Source organism: Ascaphus truei, chromosome 1 (genome assembly GCF_040206685.1).
Source record: "Ascaphus truei isolate aAscTru1 chromosome 1, aAscTru1.hap1, whole genome shotgun sequence".
In the NCBI taxonomy this organism is placed as follows: Eukaryota; Metazoa; Chordata; class Amphibia; order Anura; family Ascaphidae; genus Ascaphus; species Ascaphus truei.
The window spans coordinates 492,570,154-492,592,364 of record NC_134483.1 but is presented as its reverse complement, the minus strand read 5'-3'; the positions used below and the strand labels follow the sequence as shown (position 1 = coordinate 492,592,364).

General features: G+C 38.6%; 1 protein-coding gene across 1 annotated transcript in view; it reads right to left on the bottom strand.

Moving 5' to 3' along the window:
- Positions 1-16,518, bottom strand: part of KCNIP4 (potassium voltage-gated channel interacting protein 4) — a 591,667-nt gene extending 575,149 nt beyond the window's left edge. The window contains exon 1 of the mRNA XM_075568647.1: positions 16,171-16,518. Coding sequence (XP_075424762.1) covers positions 16,171-16,264 — 94 coding nt within the window. The 5' untranslated portion in view covers positions 16,265-16,518. The remainder of the gene's footprint in view (positions 1-16,170) is intronic.
- Between the last annotated feature and the right edge of the window lie 5,693 nt (positions 16,519-22,211).

The window sequence follows — 22,211 nt, the reverse complement described above, 5'->3', positions numbered from 1 at the left end:
ATGTCACTCATACACAGTATATTCATCTTCCTTTACATTACACAATGCTTGTAATGTGACACGCATCTTTAAACGTTCATGTACATCTGTCTTCTCATGTTTACATATACTTTTGGGTCCTCCCTATTTTCATGACGTCACTTATTGGACGCTCAATCACATTGCATGTTTACATTGTAACCGTTGCATTACAAGCACTTCAACCTAACTTATACACACATGTACAGTAATTCATCATTGGGACACCTTGTAAACTCATTCTATAGCAACTATCCTCCTTACACAAATGCATGCATATGCACACGACTATTCATTGTTGCCAACATGTCACAATAACATGGATAATTACACATGTTACACAAAACTTTTCCCACGTCAATCTCAGCCTTTTTGTCTCATTACATGACTGACTCTTGCGTTCACAAGTGTTACATGCATTGCACATGCAACTATTTATTTGCAAGCAATCTTTGTACAAAGCTTCACGTCACATCATTGCCAAATATCATCATTCCCTGCAGAATACACACAACAAATACTTAGAACAACAAGTGCACACAGCTTGCCACAGAAGTACTTTATTATGTTAATGTAACACCTTGCATTTTACTATGTCACCTGACATCATCACATACCTATTTAAAGGACGCACATTACCTGCTCATTCACAGCTACTCATTTCAAAATGTTGCGAATGTTTAGGAGACGGAGGAACATTCTTTTCTATGACATGCTTGATGATGAAGACAATCATATAGGGCAAGGGAGGGACACACCGAGGGACAGTGACAGTGACGCGGATACGACAGGGACAGGGAGAGGGACAGGCCGAGGGACAGGTAGAGGGACAGGAGATCAGAGGAGAAGACAGAGGAGACAACTTGTGCCTCGTCCGCGTCTGTACAGGGAGAGAACCCTGTTAGATGGGATGAGTGAGGAGGAGATTGTAAGTCGCTATCGTTTGAGTTCAGCAGCAATCTTAGCTCTTTATGAGGAGATAAGGGGGGATTTAGATTTTTTCACAGCCAGAGGTCGTGCAGTCCCTGGGCTTGTTAAAATGCTGTGCTCATTACATTATCTTGCTTCCGCGTCATACCAGACAACTGTGGGCATAGTGGGCGGGGTCTCGCAATCTACATTCTCGCGGGCCTTGACCCAGTTTCTCTATGCACTCAATAGACGCGCTAGGAATTATATTCATTTTCCTACAGAGGCGACAGAGTGGCTGGAAGTCAGGACTGGCTTTTATAATATAGCAGGGATACCATGTGTGCTGGGTGCAATCGATTGCACACATGTTGCTTTGATTGCACCTAGTCAGAGTGAGCATGTGTACCGCAATCGGAAGCACTACCATTCACTCAATGTACAGGTGGTATGTGATGCCACGATGAGGATAATGCATGTGGTACCCAAGTTCCCTGGTTCCAGTCACGATTCCTCTATCCTGAGGAACTCTTCAGTCTTCCATGCGTTCGAAGAGGGACATTTTGAACCTGGTTGGCTGCTGGGTGAGTACATATTTACATGTTCTAACACAAAACACATGTTGATTTAGGAATGTTGGCATTGTACAATTTGATCACTAATGTCAGCTTATGTGTGCTCCATTCATTATAGGTGACTCAGGATACGGAATTAAGCCGTGGCTCTTGACTCCGGTGCTAAACCCTCAAACTGAAGCAGAGGACAGGTACAATGCAGCCCATATATCTACAAGATCTGTTATAGAGAGGACATTTGGCCTACTCAAGACCAGGTTTAGGTGTCTGGACAGAACTGGTGGGGCTCTTCTATACAAGCCTCAAAAAGTGTCTGATATTATCCTTGCCTGTTGCATTTTGCACAATGTTGCACTCAGGCACAATGTACAGTCAGACCTAGCTGAGGCTTTGGTAGACGAGCATCCCACCCATGTAGCTGCTGAAAATGAACAAACAGCCAGTGGTGGCCAGACACGACAGAATCTCATCAATTCATTTTTTTCTTGTAAGTACAAACTCATATGTTCCTAGTACTACTTTTATAGTTTAATTATGTTATATTAACAATAATGTTTCTTTATATAACCTTCTGTTAGGACACAGATGAATATGGGTTGCACACCTTTCTTTTCTCTGCTGTGTGCACAAAGGGATGTGGCACCGGTATGTTATTGTTGCACAGGTTATATAATCCCTCTTCAATTGTACTTTAGTTGTGTGTATGTGAATACAACTTGGGTAACAAAGCAATAATATTTTAGCATTGTGTTATTCCTTATGCTAAGACAAAACACATATTATGCCCATAATCATTCATGCTTCTAGTATGCTTACATACAATGTTATTGGTGCAGTGTAACATGTACATCCATATGATGTGTACACCAGGCTGATTTACATTTTGAATGTCATGAAATATACATGGTGTTGTACATTTAACACCAAATACACACTTTGCTGTGTTGTTTACGGTACTGAAGATGGCATGTCAATGTTTGCAATTTATATATTGTTCCTTTGCATTATAGGTATATCTCCAGTATGACTGATCATGGTATGTATATTTGCTGACATCTCTCATAAGATGTGCCTACCTCAATCTTCCTATAATTATTGGAACTAAAAACCCAACATATTGGTTTAAACACAAATGTTACATATATGTACTTTCTGTATCATGTATATGCATTTAGCTACTCTTGAGCTTTCATGTGCATTGTATTACAAAATGATTACTCACATTTCATCACATTTTATGTATGTTTCCTTATAATTTCCATTAATGTAATATAGAGGTGGTTGGAGAAAAGGGGATAACTGTACTTATTTGTTTACTTACGGGAGCACATTCATCACTAGCATAGACACACTTTTTAAGACAACTGTTTGTGTCTCTATCAATTGGTGTAGGATCCATGTATAACACCGACAAATGATAACACCAGCTTTATTATGGTAGCTTATATCATCATATTGACTATACTATGTATTTCTAAACGATTAATAAACACAGTAAACTATAGTTAGTTAGGTTAATGAAATATACACAGAAACGTACTTCATAACATGATGGTGATGTCATATTCAGAACATCATGCATTGGAGGGGACCATAACATCTGGCCAGTAACATTATTTGCTACAGTCCCAAACCATTTTATCTACATACCCATGTAACAAGAGATTTTAAAAATAAATGGCTACTTGGTTGTAAGTGTCCTTTACATTGGGAGAAGGAGTGGCTCACTGAGTAAAGACACACACTGGCACTGATAGTTTGAAGCAGGGGAGTCTGGTTCAATTCCCGGTGTGGGCTCCTTGTGACCTTGGCCAAGTCACTTTATCTCCCTGTGCCTCATGCGGCAAAAAAACATTTGTACGTTCCACGGGCCAGGGACCTCAGGCTGAAACATGTGTCTGTAAATCGCTGCGTACAACTAGCAGCCCTATACATGAACATGCTCATATTATTATTATTATTGTTACATAGTTTCGACAGTCATACGTTCCATTACATATTAGAATACACAAATGTGTTAGCAGAGTGGGAATGGTTGTTATATATAAAACACACCATGTCATAAAATGTTAGTAGTCATTAAAGAACACTCAATAAAAATTCATGAGGCACTCTTTTGCAACATCATTATGTTAATTAAGTGCTTATGCAATATAGGCATAAGGGTATCACATTTTTAATTGTTTGTTAATAAGCGCTGCAAGCAATATAAAATTAGTTCCATATGTAGTATAGTAGTCGGTGGCTCCTCCTCACAATCATCTCATATAAAGGTAGACTCTTCTGAAATCATACATTGATCCGATTGTATCTTCCCCGACATCTCTGAAATACAGCAAACACATGATGGTCAAAGATGGCACCTTACTAGATATGCATCCGTGACAACGCGTTACGCAGCTCTATATGATTGTGTAGATACACACGTCACTCACTTATATGTTAGAAGTAAAACTGTTCATCAGTATGTAATGTTTCTTTAAATTTGTAGCAGGCATAACTATGTATAAGAAGTGAACGTTGCCTGTATACTGAAAGATGTGCGCGCACATCTTTGTGTGCGCACGCACTTCACGCTTGGCTCCACTAACTGTTAGCGCATGCGCAAAACAAAGCGTACGTTGTGCGTTCAATACATGTTGAAAATACCAGTAAACATAACATCTTTATTTCAAATACAATGAAGACGAAACTACATTCGTTCTAAACGAGTACATCTGTATTCTTTTTAAACAGACGTGTTTGAACAGAAAGCACGGCCGATAACACAATGCGCAAATGCAATACGTGTGACGTCATGTTAAGCCAGCGTGAAACGCACGCTAACACTCCTCCCACTCAATTAACATTCGGCTAACGCCCAGGGTACGCCTACAAACACTGAGCCGCACGCATCACACACTGCAGTTACCGTTACTATAACAAAACATGACAGCCAATAGGCTTTGAGGCGCGCACGTCGCTTGGGGGCGGGACTTACATCACTAATCCTTTTTAAGGACGCCTTGGCCCATGACAAGGGTCCCACGTCATACGTGGTGGACCCGGTTTTCAATGTTGTAGATGTTGCATGATAACAAAACAGGTATGTGTTAGAGTAATGGTAAAATGTTGCTAATATGTTTAAAGGGATAGGAAAGTACGTATATTTATTCCGTCAGCAATGTGTACTACTCTTTCAGGTCCTACTATATTGTATTAGGAAACAATTTGTTTGTGATCGCTACATGTTATGCAGTCTGCAATGTTACGCTGTATCCACGCATTGAAAGTGAAAATGGTGGTTACAAAAAAAAAAAAAATTTAAACGCAGAGTCAACGCATAACGATTGTTATATTTACCATTCTTCTAGAATTAACTCTTTGCCTGGCTGCAACTGGTCGCTCCAGAAATGCAAGCCATTTTCATCCACGCTTAACCCAACCGCTGAATCCAGTATGGCACATATCTCCTCCAGGATGCGCTCATAGGAATCGCCACTGCTTTCTTCAAATAATTGGTCGGGAGGTAGGTTCATTTCTTCCGGTTCCCATTCCAATGCAATTTCAGCTGAAAGGCTTGGTACATAATCATAGTACTTTTGTTCTTGTACAATGTGGGTTTCAGGAATGGAGGCTGCAGATATTGCAGCACGTATCGATTCAAACGGATCAGTAGTAGCGGATACATTGCTATTGCCATTAGGAATAAATATGCCTTTCACGACAATATAAGTGCCGTCTTTCAGGATAAATTGTTTTTCCGGGGCAATCTTCCAGAAACCATAGGTGTGTTGTAGCTTATCCTGGTCACGTTCAAAAAAGTCATTACTTGATAAAGTGAATCTTATTGAGGAATTAAAATTCCGTGCATGCTTACGGTCTTGGTAATAAGGATATTTTGCTCGAATGAAATCATCGATTTGGCGTGTGCTTGCTTTCTGTCCGCGACTGTTCAAGATGGCTTCACAGATCATGTACTTATACCCTAAAAGGGGATTAATATTGTTAACGAATTCATCAGCCATGTCTGAGTAGCACAAAAGCTGTGTGCAGGTCTGTGTTATTTGCTCATCAAAATGAATGTGCTGAATGGCTAACAAACTCCTGTTTTTCCTTGTCAAGGTCAACAAAAGTAACTACTTTGACTCCTTATTTCAAACGCCAATTGGATTTGTTTGTCTAATTGGGTTAACAGTTGTGGTTCGTGATATGGGACTGTGGGAGAAACATTTCTCCTTCTTTTATCTCGTTTGTGAAAAACATCCCTAGACTGTGAATGCGTTCACATAGTGTTTTTTTGAAAACTAACAAAGACCAGTGTGTGAAAATATTTCTTAGCCAGGCATATCAGTAAAAACACACCTGCAAAAAGAAATGTTTTTTCCCCGCTTACATTTCTGTGTGTATGTGAAAGTCTGGTTAACTCCCTGTCTGCATGAGTTTAAATACGTGTGTATATATATATATATATATATATATATATATATATATATATATATATATATATATATATATATAAATATATCTCTTATAAAAATATATATATATTTATATATAATATTTTATTTTTTTTTATATTGCAGGAGTACACACAACATTGATGGCATTAAGTATACCTTGTATGAAACCTATTTAAATGGTGAGAAACATGATTGAATTAAGTAATAAACATTTGTTTAAGCACAATACTGTTAGAGTCTCATACTTAGGATATTTCTCAAACATTAGGCCTGTATTATTAAAATAGTGTGCTTTCACAAGGAAGCATGAAGTGTATTAGTTTGTGTATACCAGTTTATATAGTACTATATATATATATATATATATATATATATATATATATATATATATATATATATATATATATATATATATATATATACACACATATATACATATATATATACACATATATACATATATATATACACATATATACATATATATATACACATATATACATATATATATACACATATATACATATATATATACACATATACACATATATACATATACATATACACATATATACATATATATATACACATATATACATATATATATACACATATATACATATATATATACACATATATACATATATATATATACACACTCACACACTCACACTCACACTCACGCAGTGTGTGTGTGTGTGTGTGTGTGTGTGTGTGTGTGTGTGTGTATATATATTATTATACATTCTGAGATGTTATAGAAACGAACACACAACTGATTAAAGGACAAAATTACAATGGCCAAGCAAGGCAAAGGTAAGTAATAATTTACACATAATCCTGCTGTACACGTACAAGAAAGATGTTTGCACTTACTTAGGTGTTTTAATAATTGCATGTGACTAATATGCATATGCAATTCTTACATCAATTAACACACCCAAATGCAATGTTTTGCTGCAAAGTCAATGGCAGCTTCTCTAAACTTAGCAACTGGCTCCTGGTGGACCATTACTGAACAGACGATTACAACATAAATATTTATAACACAATTAATTATGAGTGTTAACATTTCCAAAACTTCACGTGTACAAGAACATAGTTGAAAGTTTGGAAACAACACAGTCTTCAGCATACATACAATAGTAATTAGATAATCTGAAGTCAACAAAACAAGGCCAAAGACATATTTTCTGAATTATAACATTTATTTTTTTTGTTCCTTTTGCGAGCGAGTAACAGGCCTGCTTGTTGTCTCTTGAATTTTCCTTTTTCTTTTGCCACCAACTTTAGGCACAACAGAGCCACTTTGAGTGGCCTCTGGCACTTCACGGGCAGGGCTTGTGGCCAGTGACTGTTCACCTACGGGGCTTGTGGCCAGTGACTCACCTACAGGGCTTTTGGGCAGTGATTCACCTACAGGGCTTTTGGGCAGCGATTCACCTACAGGGCTTTTGGGCAGCGATTCACCTACAGGGCTTTTGGGCAGCGATTCACCTACAGGGCTTTTGGGCAGCGATTCACCTACAGGGCTTTTGGGCAGCGACTCACCTACAGGGCTTTTGGGTAGTGACTGTTCACGGACAGGGCTTGTGCCCAGTGACACATGTGAGCAAGTTGGTAGACACTGCACAAGTGATGGTTGGTCTGTTTCATGTGTGTCTTGTTTTGTTTTTGTCGCCTCCTTTGTAGGTGTCTGCTGCTGAATTTGTACAGATGGCAGCGGTAGGATGTCATCAGGAACCTGCACAGCAATGTCTGCTACTTGACCGGTAACATTTGGGCCTGGTGAATGAATATCAGATGAATGTGGTGAAAACTGACCTGCATGAACAGATCCTGGCTGGGAGGTGTTGAATTGTGGTACATTAGTCATTCTCCAGTAATTAGCTTGTGTTTGCTGAACAACTAATGCTTCGAATGAGGTGTTGATTTTTTGCAACTGTTTAGGCACTTCAATGAAGACTCTGTGGAGATGTGCCAATTGTGATACTGTTTCTTCCTGCAGTCCAATCATCCTTTCCAGCACTGTCATCATGTCTGAATGGCGACGATTTTCTGCGTCCACTTTTTTTCCCTCTGAAGCTACAATTGCATCGTATGTGGAAGTTGATGGACGATTTGGCGGTACAACAGTTTCTATTGGCACCTCTTCATGGTCACATGATTGTATTTCAGTCTCTTCTGTGGCGTCATCCTCATCATACTCATCATCCTCATCACCATGATGTTCTAAAAAGAAATGTACACATTATTAAATGGCATGTTAATGTATGCTGTGTTACTATGTAATTGTACTGTGTCCTAAGTAACACCTAACATGTTAGCATACGTTTTATAACCTCATTAAAAACTACCTTGACTTACGAATAATGTTTGGACTCAGTATGAAATATGAATGAATGAAAAGTTGCTCTAAACTCAGAAGTCCTACATGATAATTAACATCACTAACACAATACATGTTGCCTTACACTTAATTTTCACTGACACTAAGTAATCCTATTTAAAGAAGATGTGCAAAACAAATAATGCACATGACAACATAACATATAGAAGAGCACATATTATATGGCCAGCAAATGATACACTCACCTTCTAGTAGTGTTGAGCTGGGTGACCCAGGTGAAGACACTTGTTCCATCTCAGGTGACACATGTCCTCCAGGGGCAACTATATATAACAATAACATAAGTTTTACATTTACATGTGTAAATATTGAAGAAACACTTATTGTATGTTCTGTATTTATGATTAACTAACAACATCAGTTCCTTAACCGAAAATGTGTGTGAAAGTGAACATAAATAGTTGTAATAACACTGTACATGCCTGTGTACTTAGAATTTTTGAGTTCCCTAACATACAACATACTATGTTTCTGCAGTAATGCGTGAGGATAAATAGATTAAATGAGTACATAAAAATCATATGTTGTGTAGTGATATCAGTATCATAATGTACATAACTATCATGAGATGACCATTCACAATGGTTATCATGAAGGTGGTCATATTGCAAAAAGTGTTGTTTTTGGTAGAGGATATGTGTGGTACATTAATCGAAGATGTGGCACACCTGAATGTGGCTGTGACTCAACAAGACAACACATGCAGTGTGTGATAATGTGTCTTTCATAGTAGTTCAACTATAGATATGAGTGAACTAATGTGTGACGTACGCTTTGATAAGTAATGAGTTGTTGGGGCATTTAGTAGCTAGAGTTAAGCTTTCAAATGAGTGTGATTAACTTCAGTTGTGCTATTCAGGTTGTAAGAAAGGTATTCCCTTCCCCAAAAAGCCTAATCAGCCACACCTTTCAATGACTTGAAACAGGTGCAAATGGTGTGAACTAAGTTGACCGTGAAATGAGGCTGTAATTAGTGTGTGTGCTGAACCCCACCCCCTCTGTTGAAGTGTATGCTGTGATGAGATATTAATTGCAGCTGCTTTAACACAATGGTAGATGAGCTAAGTAGTCATCTGCAGTGTTTAAGTTATGAAAACAATGACATAACATATGATACGTGTGCCTCATTATGCTGTCTGTATATGACATAAAGCAAAAATGGACCTTTTCATAAGCAACTATAGATGTGTTAGTGCCAGTGATGTTTGTAGGCCGTTACATGCAATTTCTTTGATGCATGCTTAAAATAGGCAGTAATGTCATGTTTGTCGGAGTAAAATCAATAAAATACACAATAATATGATACATATTTCTGTTCTGTACCTGTAGCTACTAATAATTTCTCATGAACATGTGTTACACATGTGTACTACCCTGTTGTTCCCCATCTTCGCCCACCATCAATTGCTTCCACTGCAGCTATGCATTTTGGGAATTCACATGTAAATGAGCACGCAATGGCACGTGCTATATTAGTTACTGCTTTTAGTAGGACTACTACATATATGTCTATTTTGAGATATATATATACAGAATCAGACACATACATATATAGATGCAGGTATGCTTATATTGTGAAGACAGTATAAAAAGCAGTGTAAATATGCAAAATAACTGTAAGCAACGACACGCCTAGTACAGTAATATTTATCACCTGCTGGAAATTGTGACGGATAAATTCCAATGTCACGGTCACCAGCCAAGCCTTCCACGACGACGGTAAGTAATTTTGGCCGAAGCAGCTCCTCCAATGGAGTCAATATGAGACGTTGTGGTGTGGGCCCACCTCCAGTGCCAGTAGCATGCACGCGTTGGTCTTGTATTTTCTTTTTCAATTTGGACCTAATATCATCAAATCTTTTCCGACAATGATACTTGTCCCTGACACTATTCCCACAGGCATTGACACCAATGACTATTGTGTCCCACATTTCTTTTTTGCTTGCTGCACTTGTCCGCCCTTGAAAAACATATAAAAGATATGAGGTAAATTAATAATAATATAAGCACCAGTTTCCTACACTGCTAGCTGTTCCAAGAGATAGCAAACATGCTGTTTTATGTGTAATATGTGCAGCACATGAGCATTCACTACTAAACCTATACATGTAAGCAAGGTTGCATTCATATTGTATGCAGTTCTGGCAAATTGACCGCCTGTGTTTATTTGTCCTTGTAAGGCATGATAAAAAGCTGTGTTTCCACACTAATGAACATAGAAAGATATTGTGTACCCATATTTGCATATGAACAAAACTCAGATGACCTAGGATCACATGTATTTGAATAATAAATGTAAAGTTACACTTACCTACTAAATGTCCATAGAGACTGTCATAGTGCTCCAGAATGCCAGTGACAAGAGCCCTATTTTCCTGGTCATTGAAGCGAGGATTACGTGGCTTCTCCACACGTTTTTTCCGAGCAGGTTTAGGGTCAGAGCTTGGCTGGTGCTGACTGGACTCTCCTTCTTCCAATGGAAGAGCCTCCAAAAGCTGGCCACCAGCAAGCACGCCACCACCAGACACCCCATCAGCAACTGCGCCACCAGCAGCACTCCCAGCACCAGCACTCCCACTCCTAGCACCATCACTCACACTCCTAGCACCAGCACTCACACTCCTAGCACCAGCACTCACACTCCTAGCACCAGCACTCCCAGCACCAGCACTCCCACTCACAGCAACAGCACTCCCACTCCCAGCACCAGCACTCCCACTCACAGCAACAGCACTCCCACTCCCAACAACAGCACTCCCACTCCCAGCAACACCACTCGCAGCACCAGCACTCCCACTCCCAACAACAGCACTCCCACTCCCAGCACCAGCACTCCCACTCCCAGCAACACCACTCGGTGCACCAGCAACATCACTCCCCTGAACAGAACGTTCACTCCGACGCGTACTCGCACGAGTAGCACTCCCACTCCCACCAGCATCACTCTTCCCACGCTTTGCGGGCATACTTCCAGCACTCACAAAAAACAGACAAGAAATGTACAGGCAATCACACGACCCACTTCCACATATAAAACAAGACAAAGATGTAAACAAAACAACAAAGGACAAAGCTCACCCAATACACAACAAGTCTCTCAGTCAATATGCAAATCTTCAATCGTCCAGCTCTGTGCGTCTCTCTCTCTCTCTCACTCCCAACAACACAGAGAATGATTAGCAGTACACGTTGCCTTTAAATATGGCGCGCAATCAAAAACATGCTTGTTTCGCCTGATTCAGCAAGATTTGTGATTGTGCAACCTAACAGCACCCCGCCACGCACGCCGATACACCTGTGTGTGATCGGCTCATCATCGTGAGAGTGGGCGGATTTGTTTTCTGGTTGATTTTGAATGTATTCGGCACTTACTGCATACGGAGAGGGAAAAACGCCAATAACATGACTAATCGATAAGCTTGCCGATTTCACATAATCGTCGCTTACTGCATGAGGCCCTAAGTGCTCTAAAAAACCCAAACCCTCCTTTCTACACCACTTTCTTAGCCATGCATTAACCTCCCTAATATCCTAATCTCTCCTTGGGGTACCACATGTCACTGGTAGTATTTCTGAAAATACTACCTTAGAAGTCCTTGCCTTTAGGCCCTACAAGAGTCTCTCTTGTAATAAAGTGCTGGTTTCTGAATAAGTATGGAGACTCCTACTTACAACACAGAATACTCTACATGAAACACAGGTGTCCTCCCCCAAAATAAATAAAATAGCTGGGTTGTTACAGCATAAGATGAAAAAAAAATTAAATTGCATTATAATTTTTTTTTTAGATGAACATAGCTTCCTTTTTAAATTGAGTAGATATATAATATTTACATTAATTTTTTTTTAACGAAATATAATAATTTGATTGAGAACATACATAGATTTGAATAGGCATAATTAATGTTGGCCTAATATGTTTTAAAAATTAGTTTTCATACCTGCAATCCAAAGACAAAAGGAAACAAGACCTATTTACACTGACTAGCATTAATTTTTACAAAAGTAACACCATATGACATTTTTTATTAATAATAACAACTTTGAAAACTGGCATAGAGATGTACTGTAGCCTGACTCATCTTCTCAGAAGAAGCAACAAAATATGTATTTGCTCTGGCTCTAAGAAAAATGCAGCCATGCCTTATACAGTGGTGGCAATCATCGCGGTAATGGTTTGCAAGGGAAGCAGGACTAGGACAGAAAGCAGTTGAGAGGAAATTGAGGCAGACATAGGGGTATATTGTAGATGCTGTGAGTTCTGCATATTCATTTGGAAAAGTGTCATTTATGATCGGATTTGTAGGTTTTGATATTCTGTAAGACCTTCTCCCATGTCCAAACCATGCAGAAACGGCTTTTTTTTAGAAGCCCTTTCATTCCGGCTGTGCACATCTGTCCAGAGTTAGGAAAAAGGCTCAAACGCATTTTTTGCATTGAATTCTAGTAGCTCCGTTAAGGGAAGAGAGAGACGGAGACACGTGTGCTTAAAAATTAGCTAACTGAAGGTACCTGTGGGAAATTCTAATGATATATGCAAAATTTATTTAAAGGAGTCCCATTGCCTTCCTCATAAAGTATTTCTATAAGTCTAATACTCACAAGTCCAATACCCCTTGTGATGAAGGGAGTACTGTCACGCCTAACAGGATCAGAACCCAGAACCACGGCTATTCTGGGCAGCATCTCTAGCTTTGAATTAAACCAGATGCTGGATGCAGGACCGTCACAGCATACTTTTAAGCTTCATTGCTCACACCTTTAGCCTCCTCCCCCTGGCTTCGTTTAAAAGCAGCCCATTTCCACTTCCTGGTTGCCAGTTCAAAGTGCCTTGTGCACAAAATGGGGCTTTCCAGCATCTGGTTTAGTTGCATTCTAGACTTTTCCCCAGAATAGTAGATGTTGTGGGTTCTGATCCTGTTTGGCCTGACAGTACCCCCTTCATCACAAGGGGCCTTGCCAGTGTTGGTTTTAAGGAGGTATTTTATGAGGAAGGCTGTGAGACTCATGTAAATATACTTTGAATATCTCCCAGGTACCTTCAGGTGTGCTCCTTCTTGAGCACAGGTGTCTCTCCCTATCTTATTTGGATGGAGGTTTGAGGTGATACATACAGATATCCAACTTGATACTAGAGGTCTCTCTTGCTCTCCTATCCAAATGTAAAGCTCTGGAGAGAGTTACAGTAACATCACCTTCAAGTCATTCCACTTCAAAAGTAATTACAATCCAGGTGGATTGGCTGTTAAACCATGATGTTTCTAACTTTTATAGACATGGTTTAACAATGCTACTTGTAATACAGAATATGGATTTTTGACTAGTTTGTATCCGCTATTTATGACCATGTCAAACCATGCCGTTTTGCCAGGATAAACTCGCAGCTACTAGAATATCCCCCTAAAATCTGTTCACAAAATACAAATAAGGTAAAGTGAAATAGGTCTAGTGTAGCAATATGAAAATGTTTATGACAAAGTAAATTTCAGCACAATTTCCACAGCCACATTACTGTACATAGTGTATCATCAGCAAATTCTTAAAGGGACTAAACATTTTTTTTTTTTTTAATACCTCTAACATATTTTTTTTATGTTCTTAAAACAGCATAATTATTATTACTTGACTTATTTCTTAAGAAAAACAAAAGAACTTTCATCTACATGTATAGAAGTACAGTACTGATAATCTATTGGAAAAAAAAAAAAGACAAATATATGTTTAAGGCCGCGGGCATGGTCAGCGCTTAGGCGCTGACTCCCGCGCTCACGCTTGGCAGTGAGCCCCTGCAGCCACAATGAGAGCGGCTTTAGCAGGGGCTCGCACACGCTTCTGCATGCGTGCGGAAGCGTAGCCGCCAAAATGCTCACTGGTCCGCCCCCCGACACGCCCCTGGACGGCGCACGAACTAAGGCCAGGGAAAGCACCCGCTTTCCTTCAGCATCCGTGCGCCTCCGCACGGCTGAAGTCTCTATGGACTCAGCCTAAGTTATCACAAGCGAGATATCTGCATGTAGACAGAATGATCATCAATGAAATAACTATATATTGATTCAACTTTTTCCCAGTATCATTAAACATTTCTTGATTAATTTGATTGTGCTAAAGGGACCAGCAATGTGATGATAGTCTAGCACTGAATCGAGTTGGTGCTAGGATATACTATAAGTAACAAGAGCTTTTGTTGAGGGCCTCAACAAATCCGTGAGAACCAGTTCACTTTCATGAAGTTGATGCTCAATGGTCAATCTTGTTTGATGCTTTGTACAGATTTTAGAGGTCCCTGGTAAGTACAATGGTACAGAATCTTATGATTGGCACTGCATTCTTACCAAATAAAGAAATAAGACAGGTGATTCTAAATTCTTCTTAGGGCCCCCATTAATTTTACTAGGCTGTTTTATATCAAGTTTTCGCATTGGCATCAATAAGTTGCAGTATATGGAAGATTACTAAAAGTATTGCTAGCTTTATTGATCTTTCTGTGTGATATGCTAGGATGTACAGTATCAAAATGTAGCACCATTATCATTACATTTTTTGGAACCGCTGGGATTTTCTGAGTTATGGGGATACATTGTGTATTTTCTAAGAACAATGTAATGGGCGTCAGCTGTATCTAGAGCAGTCATAGTTATCTGAAGTGCTATGGTAAAGGTTTGCTTCATTTTCTTCTTTTCTTTATGCATAATTTATATTGTCAGTTCTGCGCTGATGTTAATGGGGACTAGCCAAACAATGTGCAATAAATGTATTAAAGTCTTCTAACAGGCCTTTACTAACAACATTAGTAGCCATAACATGACCACTGGATTTATACAATGTAGTATGACCTAGAGGTCCTAGACTACTGCTTATGCTTAGTACACTTACAGAAGAGAGTGAGACATGTGAGTTGGCAAAACCTATGCACATTATAATCCCATTTATAAAGAACACTCACATAGATCTCCGAAAATTTATCACAACCTACTGTACAACAAATATATATTGAACCCCTTAATTGAACACATCCATGACCTTTTCCAAAAAGGCAAGTTTTGGTACAATTTCTAAGCCATCTTAACCTCATAACATGTTGCAGAAAACACTGACACCTCTTACACAACTGCTATTTCATTCAATATTTAACATCTTAAAATCGATACAAATAGTAATATATTCCTATTCTTTGCCTCTGCAGTGAAGTGTAATAGACGTATTGGTAAGATTCAAACACAGAGGTTGCATCTATGTTCCTCAACTACAGCATAACTAATTCTAAAAGATGATTTAGGGATTCTACTGTACAGAGATGGAAATAAATTACATGGATGGCAGTACTTGTATATTTACAAAACATAATAATTTGCCTCAGGGAATGATGGTTTAAAAATAGGAATTGAGCTTTGCTGATTTGTTTAGGGAGGAAATGTGGGGTAATAAAACATTAGGCTACAAATTTGTAGAAAAGTTAAGTCAACGGTAAAATATACAGTTTAGGTTGGAGACTGGCATTTAACCAAAACATGTTCATATATCAATGAAACACTGAACATGGATAATTCAGAAGAAATATTGCACTGCACTTTTTTAGAGAGCGGCAAATAGATGGCTACTATGTAGCACTTTAGTAGGAAATGTTCAATATGTAGCATATTATAATGTAGCAAAACAATTCAAACACAATTTCAATTGATGACAGCATTTTGTGAAGAATCGTGATATCACTAATCAGAAATCATCATTATCTTACAGATCATTTCAAGCGCATGTTTATAAACTATCAATACATCGCAACCAAGCAGTACAAATAAAATAACAAAAACAGCTTTACCTGTACCTGTGTGAAGAGAGCCCGTGGCAAGTCTCAGGAGGTATTGAACAAACTTTAGTATCTCCCTTTTGCAGCGTTTTCTACAGCTACTCATCTTATGAAAAAATATATATACAGTATTGCTCTGAAGCCAAACACTAGATTGAGCAAGAAAAAAAAGAACACTTTTTCAAAGAAAACTTCTTACGTTCTGTGAAAAATATCCCCTAGGAAGCCCAAGAAAATTATCTCCTTGATTTGCAGCTGATGATAACAAACACGGTTTCTACAGTACATGTATAGAAGCAGATAGGCAACTGAATTACAATAATGTACTGATGAGAATGTATCTCCCTGTGGGCACTTAGTTCTACAGTGACACAATGCAGACAGGCTGTCCAGTGATGCACATGTGTAGTTAACTGGATATGCTACAAGAGAGATTCACTTACACAGTATTCTCAGAAGCAAATAAAATCTCACAGCCTTCTCGGCGATAGGCGGAGCTTGTAACCTGTACCTTAGTGCACGCACAGAACTCAAGAGTACTTACATGATTAATGTATTTTTCATTGATTAAGCTTTAAAGGAAAAAAAAAAGCTAGGCACATACACTACCAATTCACTATTATAGATCCAGGTAAACATTTCATGCCTTTACAACAGAATTGCAGACACCATGCCAAACTCATTCAAGGAAGCTTTCTGTAACTACAATAAAAATGAAACCAATGATTTAATAGATATTTTATTGATATTCAGACCGATATAAGGATTGCATTTATATTTAGTTTTGTTGAAACCTTTATGATCAAAGAAGAACTATTTAATAATAGCTGCTTGGTATGTCAGGCAGTACAGAGTAAATAATACTTTTCCATAGGCATGTAATTAAAATTAGTCAAATATGATGAACCTACATGTAATAATCAGGGTTAAACTTAAATATCTGAATGACATAAGCGCAATATTGATTAAGCATTGTTATGCCATAACACCATCAGGTAAGTACCTAAACCCTTACAGTGGTAAAAGACTGGCAGCTTCCAAGTGCCACAAGTCTTTTGGAGTCATAACTACCTGACCTCTCAGGATAGCAAATACGTGGTCACGACCAGTCCCCCAGTGACACAGACGGAAGTGATGTCTCCTCCATCAAGAAGAAGTTATGTACAGTAACATTCCTTGAACTGATTCAATACGCCCTGAATTGGCCAATCGCATGTAACTCCCATTTAAGTCACTGGATGTTTTCGTCCAATTGCTGCGAGATCGCTGCTTTGGGATTGCTGAATTATCCCCATAGTGGATGGGCCATAAAATGTCAACTGTCACAGCACCGCTTATTAGAGATGGGCGAATCTGCCAAAGTCTGTTTCCCGGATTTTCTCAAATTTTCCCCCCAAAATCTGTTACGCTGCAAAAATCCGCAGACAGATTTGGTCGGTTTTAATCCACACGGATTCAGCAAAATCCACCATTGGATATAATCTGTTGACAGATTCTTAAGAATCCACCAACGGATTGCTGAATCCGCAGATTGGATTCTGAAAATCCGTCCACGGGATGCGGAATCCGCGGAGTGTATTGTAATAATAATAAAAAATCCGCAAAACGCAAATCACCCTTTTTGCGATTGATCCATGGACCAAAGGAAGCAGACGATCCACTGTGGATCCAAATCCACAAAAAAAAATGTGCCCATCTCTACCGCTTAGTAAAATTGTTCAGTCTTTTGCTTTCTTGAATATGTGAATAGAGTGATCATTCTCAAAGTTACAAACTTGTATTTTTTTAATCAGTGTCAGTTACTACTATCTAATAAAGTAGCAGCATATGACAGTTATTTCACAAGGAACATATAACACATTTTAATTAAATGGATCTTTTTTAACATGAAAGTGCTGCATATGATTTGAAATGGTACTTTTCAAAAGTACTTTTACATTGGGATCAAAATGCTTTATGCAAATTATATTTCTTGAATGAAATGCCATCAGTTTTAGATTAATGATATTTGAGCTGCAGTGCTATCAATTTGAAACAAGGCTGACAACTAATTAATGGCAACATTGGGACATTGTAAAGTATTCCATATGCTTTTCTGCAGCCAATTACCCTTTTATGTTATAAAGAATAATCTAAAAGAGAAAAATACATTTTTAATAAGGACTTTCTTTCATTACAATAATGAAAACTCATGGGGTGCTATTGTTTAATAAAATTGTTCTGTTAGTAACTGTGTGTGAATTATTCACTGCTATAGGGGTACCATCTTATACTTTAACTTGTACTGGATATATGGCAATGTTAAAAATGAGATTAAAAGTTAGATTTAAACATTACAGTATCCACTGACCATTCCTCTTTTGGGAGGGGTCTGATTCAGAGGTGTTAGCAAGTTTAGGACTGTGTTGCTCCAACCATTGTTTCATACTAGAGATCTGTGAAAGATTTGCAAGTTCATGAAGGTGATAAATCATCAGTGTTTGTCAAAATTGTTGGGGCATTACATTCTCTCTCTCTCTCTCTCTCTCTCTCTCTCTCTCTCTCTCTCTCTCTCTCTCTCTCTCTCTCTCTCTCTCACATTTAAAACTAAACAGAAGAATAAAATGTAAAAAAAACTTTCATAAACATGTGAAAATCTTTTCGCGCACAGAACTGCAACATCTCTCCCTTACCGTTTTGATGCGCCTTTAGCCATATAAATGCTTATTTGAAAAGTGGGTACTTCCCTCTTTCAAAATTGCCACTGGATAGCTTTGAACGCTTGAGTCAATCAGAAACAGTGATTATAGTTTATGGCTGGCATGTAGACGGCAACCTAAGCTCACAAAAGTGCTGTTATATTGAGGGACTCCTGCTGATAAGACCAAACTCATGAACCCAGCTAAAACAATACAAAATATTTATTCATGGGTGTTAGTAATATTGTTCCGGTGGCATTTGATGAAGGGGATGGTACCCCAAAATGTCATACCACTACCTCATTTCCATGGGTAGAGTTCCACTCTGTCATTTTGTATCTAAAATTTTGTCTTTTTTGGATTTTATTATTATTTTGATGTATTCAGGATAGAACTATTGCTGTATGTCTTGTTATTCTTGATTAAGAAAACTGATGTAGAAATAGTAGCGTGCAGTGTAATTTTGCATTGTTCTGTACAGTCATATTTTAGGTGATTTAGGGGGCACTTCATGTTTGACACACTTAGAGGAGAATACTATATATATATATATAATAACGTGCAAAAAACACTGGACAGATATCAAGAGAGAAACCAGGTCGATCCAGCAGATACACTGGAGATCAAAGACGTGCAAACAGTTTATCCACTGTCACAGAAGAGGTAACTGTGCAATGCATATGTGGCACAATCCATCCAACACGGCTGGCACATGGGATATGTTTAAAATAACACATTGTGTTGTGCAACTTTTTAACTCTTCCAGTGCCACAAGGGCCACCACCCTATTATTGTGCAATGTGTTTCTGGCCCCTCTATTGGTGAAAAGGGTTATATCTCCTCTTACATATATGATTTGGCACTTATTTTCCTTAATATTAAATCAAAATAATAATTGGAATTCTAAATTTATAGCACAGCACAAATTCAAGAAGCCCTTTTAAAGCTGCAAATTCTATATATAGCCACATTATGAAACCCATGCACTGCTTCATAGCTGCACCTGAGACTACAGAGATTCTGACACCTCCTCAACCCAATCCCCCTCCATCTCATGATCCTGCTCCAAAAGTTACAGAGGCTGAGAAAATGGTCAAACTTCATCTTGAAGCTGTACCATCAGCAGAACTCCAAAAATATCTGAACCTAAACTCAGTCCCGTATGAGTATAACCAGGGTGGTCCTTAATTTGTTGCCACATTTCGCTAATGCTCGACAGCATGTCAGGTGCTCATTAGAGCATTTATAAACATTTGTGTGACCATCCAGAAGTTATGAAATTGTTGATCCAGATTTAATAACAGTAGTCAAGGCGGCAGTCCACCATGATATAGTTGTCATGTAATCCTTACATCCTTGGCCACATCACCATCTATGCTTTAAGCATACTGTAGGTTGAAGTTTCTGGTGACATTGCGTCAAGGTCAAAGCAACCCCAATGTGTTCCATGACATGCCTCCACCAACATGTTACTTTTATGTCTGAAGCACTTATTCCCATGACCTGTTATTTATATTATTTGTTATTTATATGATATGTATTACTACTGTGAAGCGATATGTATATTTATGGCGCTATATAAATAAAGACATACAATACAATACAACATCTGCTCAGTTAAATAAGTTGTTTTTTTATGGATGTTGAAGGCACTAAGCCCTCATAGCTAAGTCGCTATGTTATTTATTTTTGTTATTGTTCACATTTCTTGTTGCTTGTGTGATTTCTATGACTTTACTGTTATGGTTAGAATATCAATATTAAGAAAAAAAGTGTTACCTATCAATAAATTAACACCTACACATACTGTACATGTGTCTGTCTCTTCTTATGGTCTTTAATTTGCGCATGCACACGGTTACTGGATGCATGACTGACAAATCAGTCATTACACAGTGTACAAGGGGAGGGTTGGGGAGTGATCACAGGGCCACACTAATTGAGTAAAGTGAAAAAGTATATAATAATATTGGTAATTGTAAATGTGGGTGCAAACTGTGAACTGAAAAGTGAATCAGGCAAAAAGAGGGGGAAGGGGAACACAAAATGAATGAGTCCCCTAAAGAATTCACTAACTGCACACCTACATATTATAAAATCTAACTTTTAATAAATTTACTTAAAACATATATTACCAAACGTAGTGTACTAAGTGTTTTTAAAAAAATGAATTAAATATTCAATAGCGTGCAACCCTGTCAATGAATGTATGATTGTACAAACCCAAATGCAATATTCCTGGGTTTGACAGGACAGTGGATGCTGAAAGTCAGGGTATTAACCCCTCTGGAGTTTAGATGCAGACTGTAGGTAACCGTATCCTACTCAGTGAGCCTTTAACTGGTCAAAGACTCAGCAATCCTGCAATGATATATATAGCAGCGAACACCTATGGTTGTTTTAAGTGCATATGCTTGAGAAGTGACGCTGACACAGACGCAATCAATCCACAATACCCTCAGTATAGTTAGGCTGGAACTCACAGTACCATTGACATAGAGTTTCCCAGCAGAGAGGCTCAGATTGTGTATATATCATGTATTGTCTATAGCAGGAAAGCAGACTCACTGCCTGTTGTTATATTTATCAAGCTAATGCCGTCTGCATAGATAAAACCAGGAGACTTAAGGCACTACATTAAAACAGCTCCAAGTAGGAGACTGACACAACTGCGCGTCCAACACGCGTTTCCCTCCAGCAAAGGAGCTTCTTCAGGGACAAATTATTATTACTGGGGGAAAGGGGACTGAAACCTTTTATACCCCAGCAGTACCTTAATTAGTCATTAATGATTAACAGCTGTTGCACAAACACAGTGCATCATATATCTAAGTACACCTCCTGAACACACATATGGCCATAATCAGCAATAAAGACAATTAACTACACATTCAGATGATAAAGTGTCTTTTTATTATGTTAGTACAATTGTTTTTAGTTCTTAGAACTCACCTATATGATCGGTGTGTAGAGCTGCACTGCGCATGTGCAGGGTGTTAGTGAGCATAGCAGATCCCACCTAGTCCTAGTGCGCATGCGTGGGCACTTTGAAAATATTTGCCAAGGTCCTAGTAACGTAATGGAGGCATGCGCAGGGGCTTAGAAGCTGCTGATCATCAGCCCTTCAGCTGCGCATGCCTGGGGACATAGTAATGTACTTCTGCACTCACACTATCGTCCTGCGCATGCGTGGGCAGTTTAGAATCTCCCACCTTACCACAGCGCCCCGCGCACGCGCAGGAACTGGGCAACTTTCCAATGGACCCGCTGGAGCTCACTAAGCATGCGCCGGGACTCTGAAAATTTCTCATCTTTAACATCCAATCTCGCCTCGCACAGCGCATGCGTGAGGACTTTGAAATAAAAACAAATGTC